At 48.5% G+C, this 24,938-nt stretch overlaps 1 protein-coding gene across 10 annotated transcripts in view; it reads left to right on the top strand.

The window, feature by feature from the left end:
- Positions 1-24,938, top strand: part of CAMK1D (calcium/calmodulin dependent protein kinase ID) — a 464,674-nt gene that overhangs the window by 398,545 nt on the left and 41,191 nt on the right. For all 10 annotated transcript variants that reach the window (XM_051821552.2, XM_051821553.2, XM_051821551.2 and 7 more), the window contains one exon: positions 4,538-4,664. In XM_051821552.2, the coding sequence (XP_051677512.1) occupies positions 4,538-4,664 (127 nt within the window). The remainder of the gene's footprint in view (positions 1-4,537; positions 4,665-24,938) is intronic.

Below are 24,938 nucleotides of genomic sequence, written 5' to 3'. Positions count from 1 at the left end.
ATTTTGGACATACGTAAAAGCAGCACCCGCCATCAGCCAAGCAGAAAAACCTGACTCTGGTGGGGAGAAGTAATAGGCAGTTAGGACCCAGAGAATGTGTGGAGCTAATGAACTGAGACTGTGAAAAACTGAAGGTGTGGGAGAGAACTCATGGAGATGTGTGGTCTAAAAGATACATGATCTGATTTTAGATTTTTTAAATTTCACACTTGTGTTGTGGCCAATATGTGGTCTGTCCTTGAGAATGTTCCGTGTTCTGATGAAAAGAACGTGCAGCTATCAGATGGAATGTTTGGTAATTGTTAAGTCCATTGGGTCCATATAGTATAATTTAACTCTGATGTTTCTTTGTTGATTTTTTGTCTAGACAGTCTGTCCCTTGATGAATGTTAGATGCTGAAGTCTGCCACTACTGTTATATTGGAGTCTATCTCTCCCTTTAGATATAATAATATTTGTTTTATAAATTTGGGTGTTCCCTACAGCAGTAGGTACATATGCATTCACTGTAGTCATATGTTATTTTGAATTAATCCCTTGATCATTGTATAGTGGACATCTCTCATTTTGCAGATTTTGTCTTAATATCTATTTTGTCTAATATCAGAGTATAGCTCCTGTTTTTGGTTTCCATTTGCATGGAATATATTTTTCCATCCTTTTACCTTCATCTCTGTGTGTGTTTACTATGAAGTGACTTGTTTGTAGGCAACATATCATTCATTCATTGGATCATATTCCTTTTATCCAGTCAACCCATCTATATACTTTAAATGGGAAGTTTAGTTGATTTAGTTATTAGTGATAAACAGTGGCTTAGTCATTTTTTTTTTGTATTTCTTCTATTCATTGATTATCTTACTCTTTTTCTAGTGGGTTTTATGCTTCCCTGTATTTTCATAATGATAATTGCCTTTGTTTCTGTATGTAGGACTCCCTTTGGTATCTTTTGTAATGCCAGTCTAGTAGTGATGAATTCCTTCAGTTTTTCTTGTCTTGAAAAGTGTGTATTTTTCCTTCATTTATGAAAGATAGATTTTCTGGGTAAAGTACTCTTGACTGGCAGTTCTTTTCTTGCAGAACTTGAAATAAATTCTTTTGTTCTTTCCTGGCCTGTAAGGTTTCTGATGAAAAATCTGCTGTTAATATAATCGGGGTTCTTGTGAAGGTAACCTGGCACCTCTCTCTCATGTAGTTTATAGTTCTGTCTTTGTGTTGCACTTTTGATAGTTTGACTGCAATATGGTGTGGTGAAGATTTTTTATTTATTTATTTTACAGGTAGAGTTACAGACAGTGAAAGAGAGAGACAAAGGTCTTCCATCGTTAGTTCACCCCCCCCCCCAAAATGGCCACAATGGCCGGAGCTATGCCAATCCGAAGCCAGGAGCCAGGTGCCTCTTCCTGGTCTCCCATGTGGGTGCAGGGGCCCAAGCACTTGGGCCATCCCTCATTGCTTTCCTGGGCCACAGCAGAGAGCTGGACTGGAAGAGGAGCAACCGGGACTAGAACCCAGTGCCCAGATGGGATGCCGGTGCTGCAGGCAGAGGATTAACCTAGGGCGGGCCCCTGTAAAGATCTTTTCTGATCATGTCTATTTTGGGTCCTGTGGACCTCCTGTACTTGAGTGTTTATATCATTTTCAAGATTGGGGAAGATTTTAGCTGTTGTTTAATTAATATGTTTTCTGCACTTTTATTCTTCTCCCTCTGGAATTACAGCAAATATTAGATCATTTAATGGTGCCCCCAGAGGTCCTGCAGACTGTCTTCATTCTTTTAAAATTTCCTTTCCTCTTTTATTTTTGTATGACTGGATGATTACAAAAGACTTGTCTTCAAGTTCAGAAATTCTTTCTTCTGCTTGATCTAGTCAGTTGAAGCTTTCAGCTGTATTTTTTATTTGACTTATTGAGTTATTCATTTCCGGGATTTCTGTTTATTTTTTTCAAGATCTCTATCTTCTTGCTAAATTTCTCATTCATATCATGCATTGCTTTGCTAATTTCATTAAATTGCCTATCTGTGTTCTCCTTTTTATTATTTATTTGAAAGGCAAAGCTACACACACACACACACACACACACACACACACAGTGAGAGAGTCTTCCATTTGCTGGTTCACTCCCCAAATGGCTGCAGGAGCCAGGGCTGGACCATGCTGAAGCCAGAAGCTTCTTCCAGGTCTCCATGTGGGTGCAGGGACCCAAGCACTTGGGCCATCTTCTACTGCTTTCCCAGGCACTTCTTTTATCTCTTTGGCTATCCTTATAACCATTCTTTGGGATTCTTTATCAAGCATTTTATCAATCTCCATTTCTGTGGAGTCTGATTTTACAGTGTTGTGAGTTCTTTTGAGGGCACCATATTGCCTTGCCTTTACATATTTCTTATATATCTGTGTTAATTTTTAGATTACTTGTCTGTCATTTTGAAAGGTTGTCTTTCGTGGATTGAAGACTTTTTCCTAAAGATGTCTTTGAGTGTTGGTTTAGAAGGTTTGTTTTGCCTTTGCTTTCACTTGGATGCTAAAGTGTAGCATCCCTGTATCTTCTACCATTGTTAATGAAGGCAGAGGCAGGGGCTCGAGGGAGAGGGGAGTGCTTCTCTTAGTCCACACAGGGGTTTAAGGTCTCAGTGGTGATGGCTGGAGTCATGGCAGTTCCAAGCCCAACACCTGGGCCTGTATGCTCTGCCATATGTGCCCACCAGCGCCAAGGTGAACTTGGACTGTGACAGGGCTGAGTCTGGGGTGCTCACCAAGGTCAAAGCAAGCTGGAGAAAGGGGCACCTGTAGCCTGGACTGCTGTGAACAGCAGATCACACCCACCACAGCTGGAGTGGGCTCACCACAGGGGAGCTGGAGTCCGGGTCACTTGTCCTAGCGGGGGCAAGCTGGAGAAGGAGGCTGATTGCTTGGGCATGTGTGAGCTGCTGACGTATCTGCTAGAGCAGACTCAGGCCACATTACGGCCGTAGTGTGGGGCGCTCACTGAACAGGGGCTTCTGGAGTAGGGAGCTGCACTGCCCAGGTGGGTGAGTACTACCAACTGTCGTGCCCCCCGAAGCTCAGGTGGGCTTGAGCTGCATTGGAATTGGAATCAGGGGTACTCACCAAAGCTGGGAGCTAATAGAGAAGAGAGTTAGCTGCACACCTAGGTGTGTGCACCACCAACCATGCCTGACAAAGATGGGGTGGGCTCTGGCACAGAGGGGCTAGGGGCTAGAGTGTTCACTCAAGCCAAGGTCCATTGGCAAAAAGAATGAGCAGCCCACACAGACACGTATGGCCAGACATGCCCACCAAAGCCCAGGCATGTTCAAGCTGCACCAGGGCTGGGCTCAGGGACACTTGACAAAGCTGGAGAACTCTAGAGAAGAGAGCCTACAGTTATAAGGAGTGTGCACAAAGAAACATGCCTGCCCCCAAGCTAGGGCAGCCTTGGGCTGCAGTGCAGCCAGAGTGCAGGGCCCTCAACTAAAAGTGAAGCCGGCTTGGCAAAGGAAGCTGAGCTCCCGGGTGGATGTGCGTGTACAGCCATGTTCCCTAGAGTCTAGGCGGGGTGGGGAAGAGGCCTGGGGCAGTGCCAGGGTGAGCCTGTTATGCACCATTGTGGGGTGAAGCAGGAGGTGCAGGGGCTAGCCCTGTCTGCGGAGGCAAGTGCCCCAGGTGCAGGGGGCTATCCCTGTCTGCAGAGGCAAGTGCCCCAGCTTGCAAGGTCCTGAAACAGGGCCCTCAGTGCTGGCCCACCTGTCCTGTGTAGTGCCAACCACACCTGGGTTGAAGTGCAGCAGCCACTGTCACTGCTGGGTTCAGCTGGATTTCTGAGATTGAAGACCTTCTTCTCAGCATGGTAGAATGCCTGTGAAGTCCCAAGGATGGAGATAGGGAGGGACTTCTGTCCCTCAGGGTAGCTGGATTTCAGACAGTGACTCCTTTCTGAGGATGGTGTCACACAGCCATAGCCTTTGTTCTGGGAGCTGCTGGGGAGGCACCGTGAGTTCCTTCACGGGTGCAGAGCTGCCAAGTGTACTCCGAGTACTGGGCTCCACGACTGTGAGTGGCCCTTGAAGCTAAGGTTTTAGATGTTCAGTGTCCCTGCTGGGGCTCTCCCACTCATCCTTGGCCCTGCAATGAGGATTTCCCCTTGTTCCATGGGGCCAGGGTCTCTGCTGTTGGCACACTCTGGTCCTCTGTACTGCGCTCCCATTTCTGTGTCCTGTGGGCTCCCTGCATATTCTACTGAGTTCCAGTCTTTCTCCCCTGGGCACTCATCTTGATATGCAGTTATCTGCTTGTTACTTTGGTTCTTCCCTGTGGAGGAGACGCGTGATGGCACCTCTGTCTGGCCATTGTAGTGCCTCCTATCAAACACTGCCTGTGCCAGCCACAGTGCAGGGCCTTCTACGTTGCTTCTGTTAAACACTGCTTTATTTGATGCATCTGCTGTGCCTGCAGGTCAGGGGTATTGTTAATTTGTAGGTTTTGGCTGCAAATATAATTTATAAAGCTTTCCTCCCTCCCCCTTTTCTTTCTAGCCTGAAAATCTGTTATACTACAGTCAAGATGAGGAGTCCAAAATCATGATCAGTGACTTTGGATTGTCCAAAATGGAGGGCAAAGGAGACGTGATGTCCACAGCCTGCGGAACCCCTGGCTATGTGGGTAAGGACAATGTGTGTGTGTGTGTGTGTGTGTGTCCCTGCCATCAGTCATCCTGAGCACCTGAGCTTGGCTAATGATCACAGCTGCTCTCATCTCTCTTGGGGAAGAATAAAGGGATGGAGAGACACTGAGCAAGTTGGCAGACAAATGGTTTCCCCTGAAATATTAACACTTGGGTAGAAATCCTGTTTGATTGGGATGTGGGCTTGACTGACAGCTGGGAATTCATGTGGTCGAGTTCTCGGGCCTCAATGCTGAAACTGTTGTCTGTATCTACTTTGCAATGATTTATGGTAAGGCAGCAAGATTACAATAAGTTGCAGACACAGTAAAAACCTTACAGGGACGGCCAGAAACAAAATATTGACCTGAAGAACCTAGTTCAGAACTTGACCAAGTAACTGTCTTGAATCACCAGCTCTCAGCTGTACTGGCCAAAGCCAGGAGTTAAAAGCTTTTCTGAAAATCTGAGGCCTGAGTTCTGTGGACCAACCATACCAGGTACAGAGAGAAATGCTGAGAGACCTGGATACTTGGCTTCTGAGGTTCCCCTTCTGTCTTCCAGAGAGCTGGGGGAAGGCTGTTGGAACCACTGGGAAGTATTTTGAGACCCTCATTTGGGTCAATGTAGTTATTCATTCCACAAATGTATGTGAATAGCCTGTTGCATCCTGATGCTGTTCCGGGCAGTGGGGTTAATGAGAACAGGATGCCTGCCCTCTTAAAGCTCTCATTGTAGCTGGAGTGACAGCAGACAAAAACAAATGACTGAGCAGGGCCATTTCAGATCATGAACTCTAGGAAGATAAAATGGTGTGACCTGTGATAGAGTGGCAGGTGCTGAGCCACTGTGGGGACTGGCTTGACGGGAGAGGGGGAGGTGTGGGCACTGGCCTGAGGGATGAGAAGCCGCCAGCATGCATGAGTTAAGAGCATGGCAGTCCAGGCCAGGGGAGTGACTTCTTCAAAAAGCCCGAGGTGAGGAGAGAAGCTACAAGCTAGGTTCCTCTGAGAGCAGGGAAACCAGAGGTGAGAAAAGGGTTCGCCAAAGCGGAGGCTGTCACGCAAACCTTGCTGGCCCTTCCGGGGAACAGCGGGCCCACTGGGAAGGGAGGAGGCAGTGATGGGTGGCCAGCCTTGTCCCTGCAGGCTGAGCAGAGCAGGCCACAAGCTGAATGGGCCTTAGGGCACCAGAGCATTATGGGAAATTCCCGGAGACCCTGGAGCCAGTTCAGGGCCCTTCAGGTCCTCGCATAATTGCAGTGTCACATTAGACTGGTGCGTCTCAACCGTTTCACCTTTGAAGTAGTACAGAGAAGCCAAGAACAGAGCCGGCTGAGGGCAACGGGGTGTACCGTGAGGGAAGGGGAGGCAGCACCAGGACTCAGAAAGGGAGATGGAGATTGTGGGAGCGCAGCCGGGGGAGAAGCTGGAGGTGGCCCCAGGCGGTATAGATGTGTAGAGGCTTCCCTGATCGGAGAGGGCAGGGTGGAGGAGCAGAGCTGGTACTCACCTGCAGCAGCGGCTGTAGGGATCAGGCAGACTCTTGTGGGGCAGGTGGGGTCTGGGCTGTGGTGCGAGGCTCGCTTGTAAACACCTGGGTATGCTGGGGTGGGAGCAGGGGTAGAGACACAAGTGCAGGTGGTATGCGTCAGGGGTTCTGTTGTTCTGGCCAAGCCATCAGGCAAGCAGCAAAGAAAACCCCATTAAAGATGTGATGGGGAGTGGGGAGCCCTGTTGGAGTCACCGTGAACCAGGGAGGCTAGAGATGCAAGGCCTGTTAGACCCTGGCATCCCAGCTCTTCACCAGATGGCTTTGCTCTTCTCAGCAAAGTATCCCCTGTGCCAGGCTGCTCTGGCCCAGCCTCCCCCTCCAGGGAGGCAGCCCTCGGGCTGTGACTTGAATGCACTCACAGAGGGCTGTGTTAACGCACTCACTGCCCTGTTCTCAGACTTGGCCAGGATGGTGGAAAGCTCTAGCACTTTGGAAATGGACTTCTGCTTCTCTGCATGTGGGCAGAGCCCACAGAATGATGGTTTCCCTGGGTTTCTAAGTGGCTGCCATCTAAGAGGCCTGCTCCTGTTTACTGTCGTGTCCAGCGCTGTTGAGTCTAGCCGTTAGGAGTGGCCCTTGCCCTTAACTACCCTACAGGGAGGCAGGTGGAGCCATTGAGTAACTCTGCTGTGAAAGGCCACGTTTTCTCTGCCGGCAGCAGGGGAAGAGGAGGACCATTAGACAATCAGCTGTTTGCTGTGTTCCTGTTGGCTGAGACTCTGCTTGGAGAGCTTGATCCTGGAGTGAGCCCTGTGGAGGGCGACACAGTTTAGGCCAGGGAAGAAGCTACAGGAGCAGAGCTCACATCTGTTGCAGACACCACTTGGAAGGTCATCAGCTGAGCTTGGGCCATTGCCTCCCCACATTCTGCATGGCAAGCTCCTATTCAACCATCAAAACCCAGCTTAAAGAAGACCTCCTGTGATCTTTTTCCCAACTCCCAGCCTCTGCTTTCCCATCTTAGTTCTGTACCTTGACTGTGTGTGTAAGAATGTGTGTGTGTAAGAATGTGTGTGTGTGTGTGTGTGTGTGTGAGACAGCCCGGATCACGCTGCATTGGGGCTTGTATCTTTTCTGTGTCTTCCTCACTGTGCCAGGTTTCTCTTCAGCAGAGACTGTGTCCGCCTCAGCTTTATACAGAAGTTTGCGGAACTGACTAAAAATGCAAGGTGCCTGAATGTCAGCCATGCTTTCTTTCTCTGCCCCCCTTCCATTCACTTAGCATGCATTCATTGAATCCCTATTCTGTGCTGTGGACAGTGTCTGGTGTCTGGATGCCAACATGAATGAAGTCCAGTCTCTGGCCCCCAAATGGGCACAGTGCTTCGAGAGACAGAGGCAGAGAGGTGAATTTAATCATGTATGCAAGTGCTACATTATTTATCCATTCAAGAATGATTTATTTATTTAGTGCCTGCCTTCCGTTCCGGATGCTGGGCTGCATCAGTAGAAAGAAGAAAAGATAAAATCCCCCCATCTCATGGGAAAGAGTGGGAGGGAAAGACTACACATAAGTAACTAAGGTAGTTCCTTCATTTGTTAGATGGTGATAACTACTGTGGAGAAGCACAAAGCAGGACTGTGTGTGTGTGTGTGTGTGTGTGCAAAAGAAGGTGAGTTTTAGTGATCAAGTATATTTTAAGTATAGTGATCAACTATAGTGACCAAGCAGCCCTCACCAAGAGGCTGATGATGGGTAAAGATCTGAGAGAGGTGGTGGTGTTGGCCATGCTGTTTGGAGGAAGCATCTTCCAAGCCAGTGCAGAGTCTAAGGCAGGAGTAGGTGAGCAGACAGCAAGGAAAAGAGTTGAGCGAAGGGGAGAGGAACAGAAGACCACACAAGTAATGGGTACAGAGCAGGACGTGGAAGTCATTGTGAAGACTCCAGCCTCCTGCAGGGTCACGGGCAGCCCACTGGAAATTTCTGAGTTACGGCTGAGGGATGGATCTGACCCTGAAGGGATCCCTCTGGGGTGCAGACTCGGATCCGGAGAGATGGCAGAGTGCAGGGGCCATGGCGCGTGACTGGAGGCCATTTAGAAAGCTCTGGCGCTGACCTGGGACATAAGCAGCAGGGACCTGAACCACTGGTAGAAGTGGCGAACAGCCCTGAGATACCACATGAACGTCAGAAGCAGTGTCAAGATTTTCTGGAAATTTGAAATAGAGTTTGAGAGAGAGAAAAAAGCCAAGGAGAATTCCAAGGGTTTTTGTTGTTGTTGTTTTTGGTTTTTGGCCTGAGCACCCAAGTCTCCTAGAACCGAGAGGGCCTGTGCAACAGACCCCTGCAGGGGCGTTACGAGGGGTTTGGCTTCCGTTTGCTGACATTTGCGGGGTCACAGCATTCTGATCACGATCAACCAATCAATAAATAACTGTGTTTTCTGTATGCTCTTTTTTTTTTTTTTTTTGACAGGCAGAGTGGATAGTGAGAGAGAGAGACAGAGAGAAAGGTCTTCCTTTTTGCCGTTGGTTCACCCTCCAATGGCCGCCGCGGCTGGCACGCTGCGACTGGCACATCACACTGATCCGAAGCCAGGAGCCAGGTACTTCTCCTGGTCTCCCATGGGGTGCAGGGCCCAAGGACGTGGGTCATCCTCCACTGCACTCCCGGGCCATAGCAGAGAGCTGGCCTGGAAGAGGGGCAACCGGGATAGAATCCGGCGCCCCGACTGGGACAAGAACCCGGTGTGCTGGCGCCGCAAGGCGGAGGATTAGCCTATTGAGCCGCGGCGCCGGCCTGTATGCTGCTCTTGAAGACACCTTCCACAGAATATATTGCAGGTGCATTCTTGTGGGCCTCCCAGCTGCCCACAACACAGCTTGCACCTGAAAGAAGCTGAGTGATTTCATCTTCTTTCTTTGTGCCTCACATCACGGCCTCCATGTGCTTGGGAACAGCAGCCAGCACTCCCACACTGTCTGCTCCCAGCCTGGCTCAGTGTCTTTGGGCTTAGGAAGAAATGTGTGAATGTAGGATATAGAAAAACTGCCGTTTCTCCCATGGCTGTCTACAACTTTATAGCTTTAGTTCAGACTGCTGATAGGTAGAAGGATTGCCTTCAGTTTATGAACCATTGCTTTTTTTTTTTTTAAGATGTTTTGATTATTTATCTGAGAGGCAGAGTTACAGACAGGGAGAGGGACAGAGAAAAAGGTCTTCCACCCAGTGGTTTACTCCCCAAGTGGCTGCAACGGCCAGAGCTGGGCTGATCCAAAGCCAGGAACCAGCAGCTTCTTCCAGGTCTTCCACACCCATGCAGGGGCCCAAGGACTTGGGCCATCTTCTACTGCTTCCCCAGGCTGTAGCAGAGAGCTGCATTGTAAGAGAAGCAGCCGGAACATGAGCCTGTGCCCAGATTGGATGCCGGCACCTCAGGCGGAGTCTTAGCCCACTACGCCACAGCACAGGCCCCACCATTGCTTTTTATTATTATTATTGTCTAAATGGCTGTGGAGCCAGAGAGTTCATTCTGCCAGCCTCAGTTATTCCTTGCATTTAAATGAGCTCTCTCCTAATGAGGAAACAAAGGATTGTGTTCGCCAGGCCTCCCCTGATACAGACTGCCTTAGGAGAAGGCAACAGGCATCTCAGGACTTTGAACTTCACTCTTTGATGTGTAGCAGCTGCCCAGATTTTTATACACCTTATATAAGGGGCCGTGGCCATGGCAACAGGGTGTCACTTCACCATCACACAGGGTGTCTCAGGGGATTGCAGCCAGCTCTCTTGGAATCCCTCTGGAGATGGCCCAGGGGCTCCCGCAGGCTTTGCAGGAGGGTGATAGGGATCCATGTAAGGTTGCAAGTTTCAGATACGAAGTAGCTGACAGATTTCAGAAGCTATGTTAAAGTATGAAAGGCCTCCTTATGAGGGGGAGGGACGAGAGGGACCATCAGGGGCTGGAATTACCAGGGAAAACTGTTGCAGCAAGTGGGACCAGAAGGAAAGGTTGAACTCTTGGACAGAGATCGCGAGAGTTGCAGAGGCCGTGCAAACGAGGGAGCCGGCGCCTGGGGTAGCGTTGGCTTCATGTAGGCTGAGCAGATGCCTTTGGCTTGGGGCGAGGGCTGGTGGCTTAGGAGATGTGATGGGCCCATCTGGTGGAAATCGGCTTCTCGGGGTACCACGTGAGGCTCTCAGTGGGGTGTGGACTCAGATTTGGAATCCATTTCATTGAGTCAAGTGCCCCATTCCCCTTGGTGTTGCCAATAAGAAGTAAAAGTTGGAGCTAACAGAGTTGGCAAAATTACCTGTGTTGCCTGCTTGGCTGCATTCATTAAGATTTCCTAGTGGGCTCTCATGAGCCAGCTAGCTTCAACAGTGAGTGACAGAAACCATGCGTCCCGTCATGTAGTTGGCAAGAGACTAGCAGGCACGTGGATCCCTACTTGGTGGGGGACAGCCCGTTGCTTTATTTCTCAGTGTTGCTCTCTGCACACTGATGCGATTGCTCTGATTCTGTAGCTCTAAATCTCCAGGCTTCAGAAAATCAGTTATCTCAGGAGCACATCAGAGCTTCACCTGTGGATGGAATGGCGAAGTGTCTCTGGAGAGGTAGGCAGGTGTGTGGCTCCCTGCCCAGCAGGGCGATTTCCGGAATCCTGGACTCCACTGAGAAAGGGAGAGAAGGCTGGGTGGTGAGTGAATTGAGGGTTTTGTTTTTCCTGTGAGCCTTTGCTGAGTGGTGACTCGTCACTTGGCAGTTGATTTGGAGTGTGTAGCAGCTCCCACACGGTTTCATGATTGGACGTGACTCAAAACCAGGCGTCTGGCATAGCCGCACACCTGCACCCCGTATCGGAATGCTGACTCTGCCTCCAACCCCAGCTTCCTGCTAATGTGCACCTGGGGAGGCAGTGGGCGATGGCTCAAGTACTTGAGTCCCTGCCACCTACCTGGGAGACTCAGATTGAATTTGGACTTCCTGGCATTAGCCTGGCCAAGCCCTGGCTGTTGGGGGCATTTGGCGAGTGAACCAGCAAATGGAAGATCTTTTCTCTGTTTCTGTCTCTCTCAGTCTGTCTCTCTGCCTTTCAATTAAAAAGAAAATAATTTTTTTAAAAAAAATGGGAAGGGAAATTTACATGTATCTGTCATTCTGATTTTACATTTCATCTTAGCCAAAAGGCCAAAAAGCGATTGTCATTTTGTTATTTTTTTTAAAGATTTATTTATTTATTTATTTGAAAGGCAGAGTTACAGAGAGGCAAAGAGAGAGAGGTCTTCCATCTGCTGGTTCACTCCTCAGGTGGCCACAATGGTTGGAGCTGCGCTGATCCAAAGCCAGGAGCCAGGAGCTTCTTCCAGGACTCCTAGGCGAGTGCAGGGGCCCAAGTGCTTGGGTCATCTTCTACTGCTTTCCCAGGCCATAGCAGAGAGCTGGATCAGAAGTGGAGCAGTTGGGACTCGAACCAACACCCATACAGGATGCTGGCACTGTAGGCGGCGGTTTTACTTGCTTTGCCACAGCTCCAGCCCCTGTCCTTCTGTTTCTAAGCAGAGCTGCGCCTTCGTTCTTTAAGGGTGAGGGAGAGTGTTGTGTCACAGAGGCTGTTGGGGAAGGAGTCATTTGGTTTCCTTCCGGAACTTCCCTCAGTTGTGCCTGCATGGCCACAGCTGCCATCTTTGATCTCATACTGACTGGGCTTGCTGAAATTAGCCCAAACACATTGCATCTTGTTCTCTAACTGGAGCTGGAGCACAGGTGATCAGCCTTCTCTGCCCGGTCTTCCACTCAGGAGTGTGCTCTTAACTTGAAGGTGCGCCACAGTTGGTGAACCCACTATGGGGGCTTGAGACGGGGGTGTGCTCTGGGACATGGAGATTCCAGCCGGCACTGTGCTGGGATGAGACCCTTCCTTCTAAAAGTTGCCCAGCCAGTAGTCAGTGGCTGTCACGTCTTGCAGGGCTCAACTGCAAGGATCCTGAGTGTGTCTGCATTGCTTCCATTAGGAAGGAGGCCTAAGCTCTTGGTCTCAGCTCCTAGGGTTCTCAGTTACCCACGCAGCAAATAATGGTGCTGGACTAAACATCCCCCATGAGTTTTTTTTTTTTTTTCCTAGTTCCAACATTCTGTGTTTCTATAGCAGTGCGGCTTGGTGTCCTTTCAGTGTGTAGATATCCATGAGTCGAGGACATGGGGTGGAATTGGCGGGCATCGCCCATGTCTGTCTTCCTCAGCAGCCTCAGCCAACTCCGTTCTTCCCCCTGTCCGCGTCACTCCTCTGTTCCCGGCCCCTGCAGCTCCACCCTCCAGCGTGGTTAGCTTCTCCCACAGCACTGGGTTTCTATTTCAGTGCAGGACTGCAGACATCACATCTCAGTTCTCATCTCTTCAGACCTAAGGGTTGGCACAGGGCTTTATAGAGCAGACAGATTGTCACCCAGGGCCCAGAGGGGGCAGCTGTCCCAGCAGCCACCTGGTGACAGCCATCGGGAACATTTTATCACAACAGGTGCTGCGGCCAGGCCCTGGTTCTTAGGACTTCCTGGGTAGGGACATTTGTAGGGCGTGCTCCTTTTGTTTGGTCTCTAACGTGGCTCTTTGTTCAGCCACGTCACTCTTATCCCGGAGTTGTTAAAGCACCTCCCATCTCTCTGGAATTTCTCCGTGGCTCTTCTCTAAACATTTGGTGTTGGGAAGGAAATCCCAGTTTTCGTGGTGGAGAGAAGGGACAGCAGCATTTTGTACCTCATCCTTTTTTTTTTTTTTTTCATGGCTTTTTAATGATCAAAACCCACAACGTTGGCATAACTGCCGTGGTCATCTTGGTTTGGAGGAGCTACTGCTCGTCAGATTTCAAAGGGAAGGATCTGCGTAAGCCACAAGTGGCCATCACATCGCTGTCATGAGCCACACAGGCTTGGGACCCAGGTCTCGCTTGGGACAGCCCATGAGGCCTGCCCAGCAGGGCTGCTGTTGCCACCTTGCTCCCAAATGCCTAACTCGGAACATTTGACTTCCTGCAGCCTGCTGGATTCCACGTCTCTCCCACGTTAGAGAGCCCCAGCTGCCCTCCCATTTTCCACTCCTTCCCCTTCCATAGCCTCCCTCCTCCACCCTCAGCCGCATCTTGGCTGTGGTAGGCGGCCCTGCTCGGTACAGAGTGGTAATTATCAGCCAGCAACGGTGCTTTACTGGGGACTTTTCATGCCTGTGGTAAAATTCAGTGAAGCTACTAGGAAAAAATCAAGCATGAGCTACTCTGGAGAGATGCATTTTCAGTGACTGACGGCTCAAAGTGACAGAAAAGAGCGAGAAAAGAAATCTTCACCAACGAGCACCTGAGCCTGGTGTACCTGAGCCTGGCTCAGGACCCTTCTGCCCTCAGACATGGCTAGCTGACCATCAGCAAGGAGCGGGTTTGTGCTGCAGCTGTGTGTTCTTTAAGGACTTATTATTTACTTGGAAGGCAGAGCAACAGAGAGAGAGAGAGGTCTTCTGGCTGGGGCGATGCCAGGCCAAAACCTGGAGCCCAGAGCTTCTTCTGGGTCTCCCACAAGGGTGCAGGGGCCCAGGGACTCGGGCCATCTTCCACTGCTTTCCCAGGAGCATTAGCAGGGAGCAAGATCAGAAGTGGAGCAGTCAGGAGTTGAACCGGCACCAGCACCCTAACCTGTTACACAACACCTGCCCCACAGCTGTCTTTTATCTGTGCATAATTCCATACTGCAAAACATTAAACCTAAGAGAAGCAGCCACTGTTTACTAAGGTGCTCATGGGAAAGCCCCTGGTTACTTTTTTTTTTTTTTCTGTTGTAACAATACCCCCACTGCTGAAAATTCTGGAACTGCCAGGACACAGGCCTGACTGAGCACAGCACATTCAGCGTCACCTCCTGCTTACGATGCAGATTCCGACTGCAGCCAGATTCTCTCCTGAAGTGGGTGTCTTAGCGTCTAACAAGGCAAATGCCAAATTTCCCCTTGCTCAATCTTTAGAGGTTTATTTCCCATATATGAACAGACCCCTACTGGGTAGAAATGTCATCTTTGTCTCCCACTGTCTAAAGGAAATAAATCTTCCCGCCCCTTCTCTGACCCGCAGCGTCACTTACTTCTCCCAGCTCCCCCACATCTGGGTTAGACCCTCCTTTCTCATCCACCACTACAGCACCTATGTTTCTTTCTTTCTTTCTTTTTATTTATTTATTTGAATGGCAGAGTTACAGAGGGAGAGAGAGATTGACTGAGATTCTTCCATCTGCTGGTTCACTCCCTAGATGGCTTCAGTGGCTAGAGCTGAGCTGATCTGAAGCCAGAAACCAGGAGCTTCTTCCTGGTCTCCCATGCAGGTGCAGGGGCCCAAGGACCTGGGCCATCTTCTGCTGCTTTCCCAGGCACATTAACAGGGAGCTGAATTGGAAATGGAGCAGCCAGGACTTGAACTGGAGCCCACATGGGATGCCAGAGCTGCAGACCAGGGCTTTAACCCGCTGCACCACAGTGCCGGCACCTGTGTTTCTTCTCACAGGTTTCTCCTTGGGTCCCTCAAGGGTGGGAACACAATCTCGATCCAAGTATCCAGCCCTGGACATGGGAATCTCAAGGCCTTCCTCGCAGTGGAGCATCTTGTCCAGTTCCCCAGCTGAGCTTAGATCCCTCCATGGCAGGTGTCCTTCAAGATGGGACACAGGTGTAGACAGGTTGTGAACTTGCCCAGGTGTACTGGCACAGAGCCCAGCCTAGAATTCTGTCCTCCCAGATAAGACAGTTTCATTTAGAGTAATCTTGGTATTCTCAGGGTTTTCTCTGGAATATGTTTAACTCAAAAATCAAAAATGCCTCCCCTGCCCTGCTGTGGTCTTTCTGTCCCAGGCGTCTCCTCTTCCCTGGGAAGGCAGCTCCGGTGGCACCTGGTTGCTTCTGGGGCTTCTGTCTCAGCTCGGCATCCAGGAGAACAGGAGCAGCCTGGGGCGGGGGCCAGTGTCTGCCTTCTTGAATCGTAAGAGCAGTGCTTACAGTGAGCCCAGCACAGGACGGGACTTTGGAGTCACTGTGGGTTAATTGACTAAATTAAGGACAAAACATTAGCCAGGTCCTGTTGGTTATAGACCACTAGCTTTGTTGAAATTTTTTTTTGAAATAATTAAGAGAGGGACCAGCATTGTGGCATAGCAGATAAGGCCACCTCCTGCAATGCTGGCATTCCATTTGGACACCAGTTCGAATCTCAGCTGCTCCTATTCAAATTGAGGTCTCTCCCAATGGCCTGGAAAAGGCAGCAGAAGATGGCCCAAGTGTTTGGGCTCCTGCCACTCATGTGGGAGACCCAGAAGATGCTCTTAGCTCCTGACTTAGGCCTGGCTCAGCCCTAGCCTTTGCAACCATCTGGGGAGTGAACCAGTGGATGGAAGATTCTCTCTCTCTCTCTGTCTCTGTTTCTCCCTCCCTCCCTTCCTCCCTCCCTCCCTCACTTTTGTAACTCTGACTTTCAAATAATAAGTAAATCCTTAAGAAAATGAGAGGTGGGGAGAAGAGAGAGAAGCAGGCAGAGCTCCTATCCACTGGTCCACTCCCCAGATGACTTCAGCAGCTTGGGCCTGTGCCAGGCCAAAGCCAGGAGCTAGGAACTCAATCCAGGTCTCCCATGTAGGTGGCAGGGACCCAACTACTTGAACTGCCACCTGCTGCCTCCCCAGTGTGTATTAACAGGAAACCAGAATTGGGAGTGGAGCCAGGTATCAAACTGAGGTATTCAGATATGGGATGCTTTGGCATTTTAACTGGCGTAGCTGCTAAGCCAAATGCCCACCCCATACCACGAGCATTTGTCTTGTGGCTTTGTGGCCTGGTCCCTCCTGATGGTGCCCTCTGTGAAGTGCTGAGAGGGGAGTAGGCAGGAGCATCGCAGGGAGGACCAGTTGCCTTGAACCTGAGCTTAGTAATGGAATGAGGGGTCCCCAACTTCCTCCACCCTCTGGGCAGAAGCTGCTCTTTGGCACATCCTTGGGTTGTGCCCAGGAAAAGGACAAACTCTTCTACTTTACAAGATCCTGAAGACTGATCACCACGTCCCTCCCCCAATCCCCCCTCAACGCCACCCCAGGCCAGCGTCTCTCTTGGTTTTCAGTTCCACTTGGTTAAACCTTTTTCTTCTCCCTCCTTTTCAGTAAGGAAACTCGGCAACTTCATTGTTTTAAAAACAAGATGAAAGGTTTCTGAAAGTCTTTTCTTTGAAATCTCTGGAGTCCTTCCCTTTACCAGGAATACTCACTCTAAATCAATAGAAAATAGCCTGGTTTATAGAAGACGTTTCCCACGAAGTGGAATTTTCCATAAGTGGCTTGGGAGCGAGTCTCAATGCAGTAAATCTACTTACTTTAAATCCTAGACCTGCTGTTTTATAAAGAGCAAGAGGGACGCCTGGGGCTCTGAGAGGGGTCCCGTCTGTCCATGGGGGTCTCGGCAGCTCAAGGGACGCTCTGCCGGGCTGCATCACTTCCATGGAGATTGTGCTCTGTTCTCTTCACTGATTTCTTTTTATTCGGCACATGATCACTGTATGTGTTTATGGGACATAGTGTGGGCATTTGATCCATGCATACAACATGTGATGTTCAAATCACCATCTCCCCCTAAACATTTATCATTTGTTTGTGTTGGGAAGCTCTAGACCCCTCTCTCTCTTTTTTTTTTTTAAATTTTTTTTTGACAGGCAGAGTGGACAGTGAGAGAGAGAGAGACAGAGAGAAAGGTCTTCCTTTTTTCCATTGGTTCACCCCGCAATGGCCACTGTGGCTAGCGCGCTGCACCGCGCTGATCCGAAGCCAGAAGCCAGGTGCTTATCCTGGTCTCCCATGCGGGTGCAGGGCCCAAGGACTTGGGCCATCCTCCACTGCCCTCCCAGGCCACAGCAGAGAGCTGGGCAGGAAGAGGGGCAACCGGGACAGAAATCAGTACCCCAACCAGGACTAGAACCTGGTGTGCCGGTGCCATAGGCAGAGGATTAGCCTATTGAGCTGTGGTGCCTAGACCCCTCTCTTGTAACTCTTCATAAAATATATACCGAATTGTGGTGGTACATGACAGTCAGCTCCTGTGTTCTGTGGCTTTAGAACGTATTCCTCTTAACTGTAGGTATTTGGGTAACCCATTGTGTGATGGGGTCTGTTTTTATCAGGGACAGCACAGATTTGACCAGGAAAGAGTCTCTAAGAGATCAGGCTATAACAATTTTTTCTGCCCTTGAGCCCAAACCTAGTAATTTTTGAAACCCCCCCCCCCTTTTTTTTTGACAGGCAGAGTTAGACAGAGAGAGACAGAGAGAATGGTCTTCCTTTTTCTGTTGGTTCTCCCCCCAAATGGCCACCACGGCCAGTGTGCTGCAGCCGACACACTACGCTGATCCGAAGCCAGGAGGCAGGTGCTTCCTTCTGGTCTCCCATGTGGGTGCAGGGCCCAGGCACTTGGGCCATCCTCCACTGCCTTCCCGGGCCACAGCAGAGAGCTGGACTGGCAGAGGAGCAACTGGGACAGAATCCGGCACCCTAACCAGGACTAGGGGGTACTGGTGTCGCAGGCAGAGGATTAGCCAAGTGAGCCATGGCGCTGGCCCGAGAAACTGTTTTGTTTTGTTTTATTTTATTTTATTTTGACAGGCAGAGTGGACAGTGAGAGAGAGACAGAGAGAAAGGTCTTTCTCTGCCATTGGTTCACTCTCCAGTAGCTGCCGCGGCCGGCGCACTGCGGCCGGCGCACCGCGCTGATCCGATGGCAGGAGCCAGGTGCCTCCTCCTGGTCTCCCATGGGGTGCAGGGCCCAAGCACTTGGGCCATCCTCCACTGCATTCCCTGGCCACAGCAGAGAGCTGGCCTGGAAGAGGGGCAATCGGGACAGAATCCGGCGCCCCGACCGGGACTAGAACCCAGTGTGCCGGCGCCACAAGGCGGAGGATTAGCCTAGTGAGCCGCGGCGCCAGCCCTGAGAAACTGTTTTAAAAGGAGTGCATGTGAATGGCAAACACATTCACATGCAGCTAATGAGAGCACATCTGACCTCTTTGATCCCCAAAATTCTTGCCAAAAATCATTTGCTCATGGAAAGACATTTAGCATCTGATCTTTAGCTTTTACCTAATATGAGGGTACATTAGAAAGTTTATGGAAAAGTAGAATTAAAAAAAAATTGATTCTTGATTATGGTGTAAAACAGTTTGCTGTTGGGTCAGGTGTTGACTTAGCAGTGTATACAACACTTGGAAGACCTGCATCTCATGTTGGAGTGCCTGCGTCCAAGTCCCGGATACTCCACATCTGATCCAGCTCCCTGGTAATGTGCAGCCGGGGGGACAGCGGATGAAGGCTTCAATACTTGGGTCCCTGCACCTACATGGGAGACCTGGATGGAGTTACTGGCTCCTGGCTTAAGCCTGGCCCAGCCCCACTCTAGCTGTTGCAGGCATTTGGAGGGCGAACCAGCAGATGGAAGATCTCTTTCCGTCTGTCTCTCCACCTTTCAAATGAAGTGAAAGTAAATGAATAAATATTTTTAGAATTTGAAATTCATGCATAGTTTTTCATACTATGCATTTTCCATGAACTTTTTGAAGTCCCCTCATACAGATAATTCCCAATTGACAGCTACTGATGTTCCCAAATCCATTTTATTTTTCCCCCTTTATCTCTTTATTTAATCCCTTTCTGCCTGTATCTACTGACCAAAACTATTTGAGGCAGCAGCATTTATTTGGTAACTCAACTGAATGGAGTCTGGAAAGCATTTTCCCCCAGAAGTAGTGGTACATGTGGTGACTAGGTTGGGTTCAGGTCAGTTACCTGGTGCTGAGCAACCAGCACATGCTTAGTCCTAAATTTACAAAGCCTGGGCCACGTCCCTGTTCTCAGCAGTGTGATGTCTGATATTTGACAGTGTGGTTCACATAGCAGTAAAGGGTTGTGGGAGCTACAGCAGGGGTTGTGGAAAGCTGGTGTGATGAAGGATTTTGGTGAGTGGACTTGAGGATCCAACTGTCATGGCTGACACTGACACATGTCATCTGACTGCCAGCATCCAAAATGAGTGGAGTTCAAGTGCCAGGTGCCCCACTTTGCATCCAGCTCCCTGCTAATGTGCCTGGAATAGCAGTGAAAGATGGCCCAAGCACTTAGGCCCCTGCCATCCATGAGGGAGATGTGAATAGAGTCCCAGGTTCCTGGCTTCCACCTGGAACAGTCCAACCATTTGTGGCCATTTGAGGAGTGAATCAGCGGGTAGGAGATGTATCTCTCTCTTTCTCTTTCTCTCCCTCTCTCTTTCCCTCTCTCTCTCTTCCTCCCCCTCCCTCCCTCCCTCTCTCCCTCTGTTAACCTGCATCTCAAATAAATGAACAATTGAAAAAAAGAATACTGGGCTTGATACTTGCTGTGCATATGTTCCTTGAAATACCTGTAGATGCGTGAAACTCTCTGCAGCTAATGATAGCCCCATGGACTTGGCTGCATCATCAAAACTCTCCCCTGGGGTAGACCCTTTCCTGCTTTGCCTGGGTCCCGATGGCTTTGACTGCTCTGTTTGTCATGAGCTGCAGTTAAGCTCTGGATTCAAAGCCTCCCTCTTTTAGAAGGCATTGAAGTGGGAGGGAGTCCCTGACAGTTGCTTCCACCACAGGTGAATTTTGCTGCATGCCATTAGGAGAGAAGATTATTTCTCCTTGGTGAGGATTTGCTTTGGCATCCCAGGCAGTGTTGGTGCAGCAATGAAACTGTGGTGTTTTGGCTCAGAGAGCCTGGTTATTTTCCAAGGCACTGGATGGGCTGTGCTCAGCACCTCGTTGGTGTGGAACTCATTTATCTTCTGAAAGTTTGTAAATTGAATCTTGTGATTTAAAAAAAAAAGTTTTTTTAGAGCAAAGTTCTTTCCAAGTATATATGACTGACAACATAATACTAAGGAGGTTGACTGGTTCTCAGTATGGAAACGGACCTCTAAGAAGACCAGAGTGAGAAGTGAATTCTCCCAGTACTGCATGCTACTCCACAGCTAAAGGAATCAAGAAAATGAGAGGAGTAGGCATTTGGCCTGGTGATTAAACTACTTGTTGCCCACACCCCATATTGGAGTGCCCAAGTTCAAGTCCTGGCTCTGCTTCCTAGTCCAGTTTCTGCTGATGTGCACCATAGAACCAAAGCCAAAGCAACAAGCCAAGTGATACCCTTCATACAGCTAAGCCATCAACTTTGACAATAAAACCTATATCGTAGGCAGAAGGTAGGAACACACCGATGGGCAGACATCAACGTGGGGATGCAGTAGACATGAAGAAGGGAGGTAGCATGATGCCTCCAAAAGAACACAATACTCCTCCAGAATGAGATCCTGAACTGAAGGAAATCTGTGAAATGACAGGTATAGAATTCAAAGTATTATTCTAAGGAAACAGCGAAATGCAAGAGAATATAGATGGATCAAAGAAATGAGGAAAAATCAATGAGTGACATGAATGAAAATATTTCTAAGAAGATAGAGCTCAGTAAGAAGAACCAAATGGGCCCTGACACTGTGGCATAGTGAGTAAGGCTGCTGCCTGCAGTGCCGGCATTCCATATCGGCGCCAGATCGAGTTCTAGCTGCTCCACTTCTGATCCAGCTCCCTGCTAATGTGGCAGGAAAGGCAGTGGAACATGGCCCTAGTCTTTGGGCCCCAGCACCTTCATGAGAGACCCAGAAAAAGCTCTTGACTCCTATAATCAGCCTGGCCCAGCTCAGCCATTGCAGCCATTTAGGGAGTGAACCAGTGAATAGAAGATCTGTCTCTCTGTCTCTCCCTCTCTCTCTCTGTAACTCTACCTCTCAAATAAATAAATAAAATATTTTAAAAATAAAATAAAATGTCTCTACTACCTAAAACTATTTACAGATTCTGTGCAATCCCTATCAAAATAACAATAGCTATCTTAACAGAGTTAGAAAAAAAAATCCTAAAATACATATGGAATCACATTTAGACCCAGAAGAGCCAAAGCAATCCTGAGCAAGAAAACCCAAGCTGAAGGCATCACAGTACCTGATTTCAAAGAATGCTACAAAGCTGTAGCAACTTAAACAGCTTGGTATTGACATAAAAACCAGTATGTAGATCAATGGAACAGAATAGAGAGCCCAGAATTTAATCCATGTACATATATCCAACAGATGTTTGACAGAAGTGCTCAGATCATACACTGGAGTAAGGATAATCTCTACCATAAATGGTGCTGGCAAAGCTGGATGTATATATGTAGAAGACTGAAATTACATCCATACTTCTCACCATATACAAAAATCAACTCAAGATGGATCAAAGACCTAAGTTTGAAATCAGAGACTATGAAGTTGCTGAAAGAAAATGTAGGGGAAACGCTCTAAGATATTGGTGTAGGGGACAACTTCTTGGACAAGACCCCCAAAGCACAGGCAACAAAAGCAAAATTAGACAAATGGGGCTGTATCAAACTGAGACGCTTTTGCACAGCAAAGGAAATGATCATAGAGTGAAAAGATATCCAGCAGAATGGATGAAAAAATATTTGCAAACCACTTACCTGCCAAGGGATTAACATCCCGAATATAACAGCAACTTAAAAAACAACAACAGAAACACAATCCAGTTGAGAAATGGGCAAAGGACTTCAACAGACAGTTCTCAAAGGAAGAAATACAAAGGCCAACAAATCTATGAAAAAATGCTCAACATCACTAGCCATCAGGGAAATGTAAATCAAAACCACAATGAGATATCACCCCTGTAAGAATGACTAAAATCCAAAACACAGAAAGTAACATGCTGGTGAGGATGTGGACAAAGGGGAACACTTATACACTGGTGGTGAGAATGTGAATCCGTGCAGCTACTGTGGAAAACAGTGTGGAGATTCCTTTAAAAACTAGAAATAAACTTGCCGTATGATCCAGCAATCCCACTACTGGGTATTTACCCAAAAGACTTAAATCCAGTATATCAAGGAGATACCTGCACCACTATGTTTGTAGCTGTACTGTTCATAATAGCCAAAATTTGGAACCAACCAAGGTGTCCATCATCAGATGAGTGGGTAAAGAAAATTTGGCAAATATATACAATAGAATATTAATCAGCTATAAAAAAGAATGAAATTCTACCATTTGCAGGATGATGGATACAACTGGAGGACATCATGTAAAGTGAAATAAACCAGACCGAGAAAGGCAATTAGCACATGTTCTCCCTTATATGTGGGAGCTAAAATTTAAACAAACAAGAAAGATATGTCTGTGTGGATCAATATTGCTGCAAATATAGTTTTGTAAAATTTTTATACCTCTGTCAAACCAGTGGTTAAGAATTTTATACCACTATAGTTTAAATGAGCTGTCATCACTTTAAAATATACTGTATATGGGTGAAATAACCAGTTTTCCATTCAATTGTTTATAGCCGTTGTCTATATTCCCACTAAACTAGGGTCTTTTTGCTTGTTAAACTTGTTATTCCATCAAGTGTTAAGCCTTTTTACTGTAATGTAAATTTAAAATGTTATCTCAAAAACTAGAAAAAGGAGTGCATGGGAGAAAGAAGGAGGAGAATAGGGAGGGGGAGGAAGGGAATGTCATTATGTTTCTAGAATTACATCAGCAAATCCTATTGAGTCTGTTTAATTAAAATTAAAAAATTTTAAAAAGTAAAAGAAACCAAAAGTTTTATAGTTATGTTAAAAAGAAAAAAGAAAGAAAAGTAGCCACTTGAAGTCATCTTGGCAGGCTTTTTCAGATATAGTCCCAAAGGGCCTTTATTCTACCAGCCGTGTTACAAGTGACATTAGAATTTAGGTTGTTGGTGTGTGTGCCATTATATAAGTTTCAGAATATTTAAAATTGGTTGGAATGTTATTCCCGAATCCATTTGCTTTGTCTTTTTCTCATTATGTTACACGCTTCTGTCTTCACCTTTGACTTTTGCTTCCAAGTGCAACGACGGATTTCACCAGAAGGCAGATGGTGTACTCACCTCCAATCAGTTAAAGAAAAATGTATTTTGTCCTTGATATAGCCAAGATAAGACACAAAGTGAAAAGCACAGGGAATGCTTTGCACAAATATGTAGAGTCCATCCATCCTGGTGTTATTCATGGTTTGGAACCCTTCTTCCAACATCCACGCTACTGACCAAAGCAGAAATCTTTATTTATTCATTTATTTATCTGAGAGGCAGAGAGACAGATTGCTCCCATCCCCTGGTTCACTTCCCCAAATGCCTGCAACAAACAGGGCTGAGCCAGGCCAAAGCCAGGAACAAGGAACTGAATCCAGGTCCCCATGTGGGTGGCAGGGACCCAAGTACTTGAACCATCACTTCTGCACTGACAGAAGCTGGAATCAGGAGCTGGAATGGAGACTCCAACCAGGTACTCCAACATGTGACACAGCTGTCTTAAACAGCATCTTAATCCCTAGGGCAAATACCCACCCCCAGAAATCTTATTTTAACCCTGTACTTGATGTTGCAAGCTTTCCCATTTAAGCAGACCTTCTTATTAAAAAAAAAAAAAGTATCTATAATCAATCTGTGTCTTCCAGAACCTAAGCATCTCAAGGAACATCCAATCTCCAAGTTGCATAAAAATCAGTCACTTACTGTTCAAGTCTACACAGTGCCTTGTACCACTGCCCGATGTGCTCATGGATTTTGCAGAGGGAAGATGGAATGTTGGCCGTACAAGCATCCCTCCGTGGGTGCAAGGACACCTTTCCCTCTCTTTTCTTTTCTTTTCTTTTTTTTTTTTTTTTTGACAGGCAGAGTGGACAGTAAGAGAGAGAGACAGAGAGAAAGGTCTTCCTTTGCCATTGGTTCACCCTCCAATGGCCGCCGTGGCCGGCGCACTGCGGCCGGCGCACCGCGCTGATCCGATGGTAGGAGCCAGGTGCTTCTCCTGGTCTCCCATGCGGGTGCAGGGCCCAAGCACTTGGGCCATCCTCCACTGCCTTCCCGGGCCACAGCAGAGAGCTGGCCTGGAAGAGGGGCAACCGGGACAGAATCCGGCGCCCCAACAGGGACTAGAACCTGGTGTGCTGGCGCCGCAAGGCGGAGGATTAGCCTAGTGAACCGTGGCACTGGCCACATTTCCCTTTCTAACAGATGAAGAGGAGGGGGAGGGGGAGGACGACCAGGACTGTGAGGATGGAAGGCTCAGCTCTTCCTAGGTGTGAAGCCTGCTTTGCAACAGCTGTAGTCCTCTTCCCCCACTGCACATCATGGCTTGGGTCACTGGCCCAGCCTTTGCTCATCTGCTGTGAAAGCATCTGTCATAGGTGCTGAGAGTGTCCTCCTCTGCGCTCCTCTCCCACGTACACGTCACGAGTTTGTGCTCTCAGTCGCGTGCGGAGCTCCCAGTGCCTCTGTGCTGACATCTGGTGCGGTGCAGTGGCTGGGCCAGGCTGGCTGGCCAACTTGCCAAAGATCCCTGTGAATCCATGTGACCTCTCCCCGACCAGCTTAGCTCTGTGCTGCTGATGTCTGCCATCAGCTCTGTGGGTGGTTAGCCTGGTAAGACGCTGCCCTGTGGGCCTTCTCTACCTCCTGTGAGATTTCTACCAGGCCATGAGGATGGCCTTCGAAGCTCTGTGCACCTTGCAGTGACTCCTTACAGCACCTGTGCTTGTGTAGCCACTGTGACCAGAGTGCTGGGCTCAGGGAGACGGTAGTTGTCAGAGTTGCTGACCTGATTGCAGGAGAAAATGTTAGTACCCAGCCCAAGACCC

This window comes from Oryctolagus cuniculus, chromosome 13, assembly GCF_964237555.1.
Source record: "Oryctolagus cuniculus chromosome 13, mOryCun1.1, whole genome shotgun sequence".
NCBI lineage: Eukaryota > Metazoa > Chordata > Mammalia > Lagomorpha > Leporidae > Oryctolagus > Oryctolagus cuniculus.
Note: the sequence above shows the minus strand (reverse complement) of the source record. Positions and strands in the feature narration are given on the sequence as shown.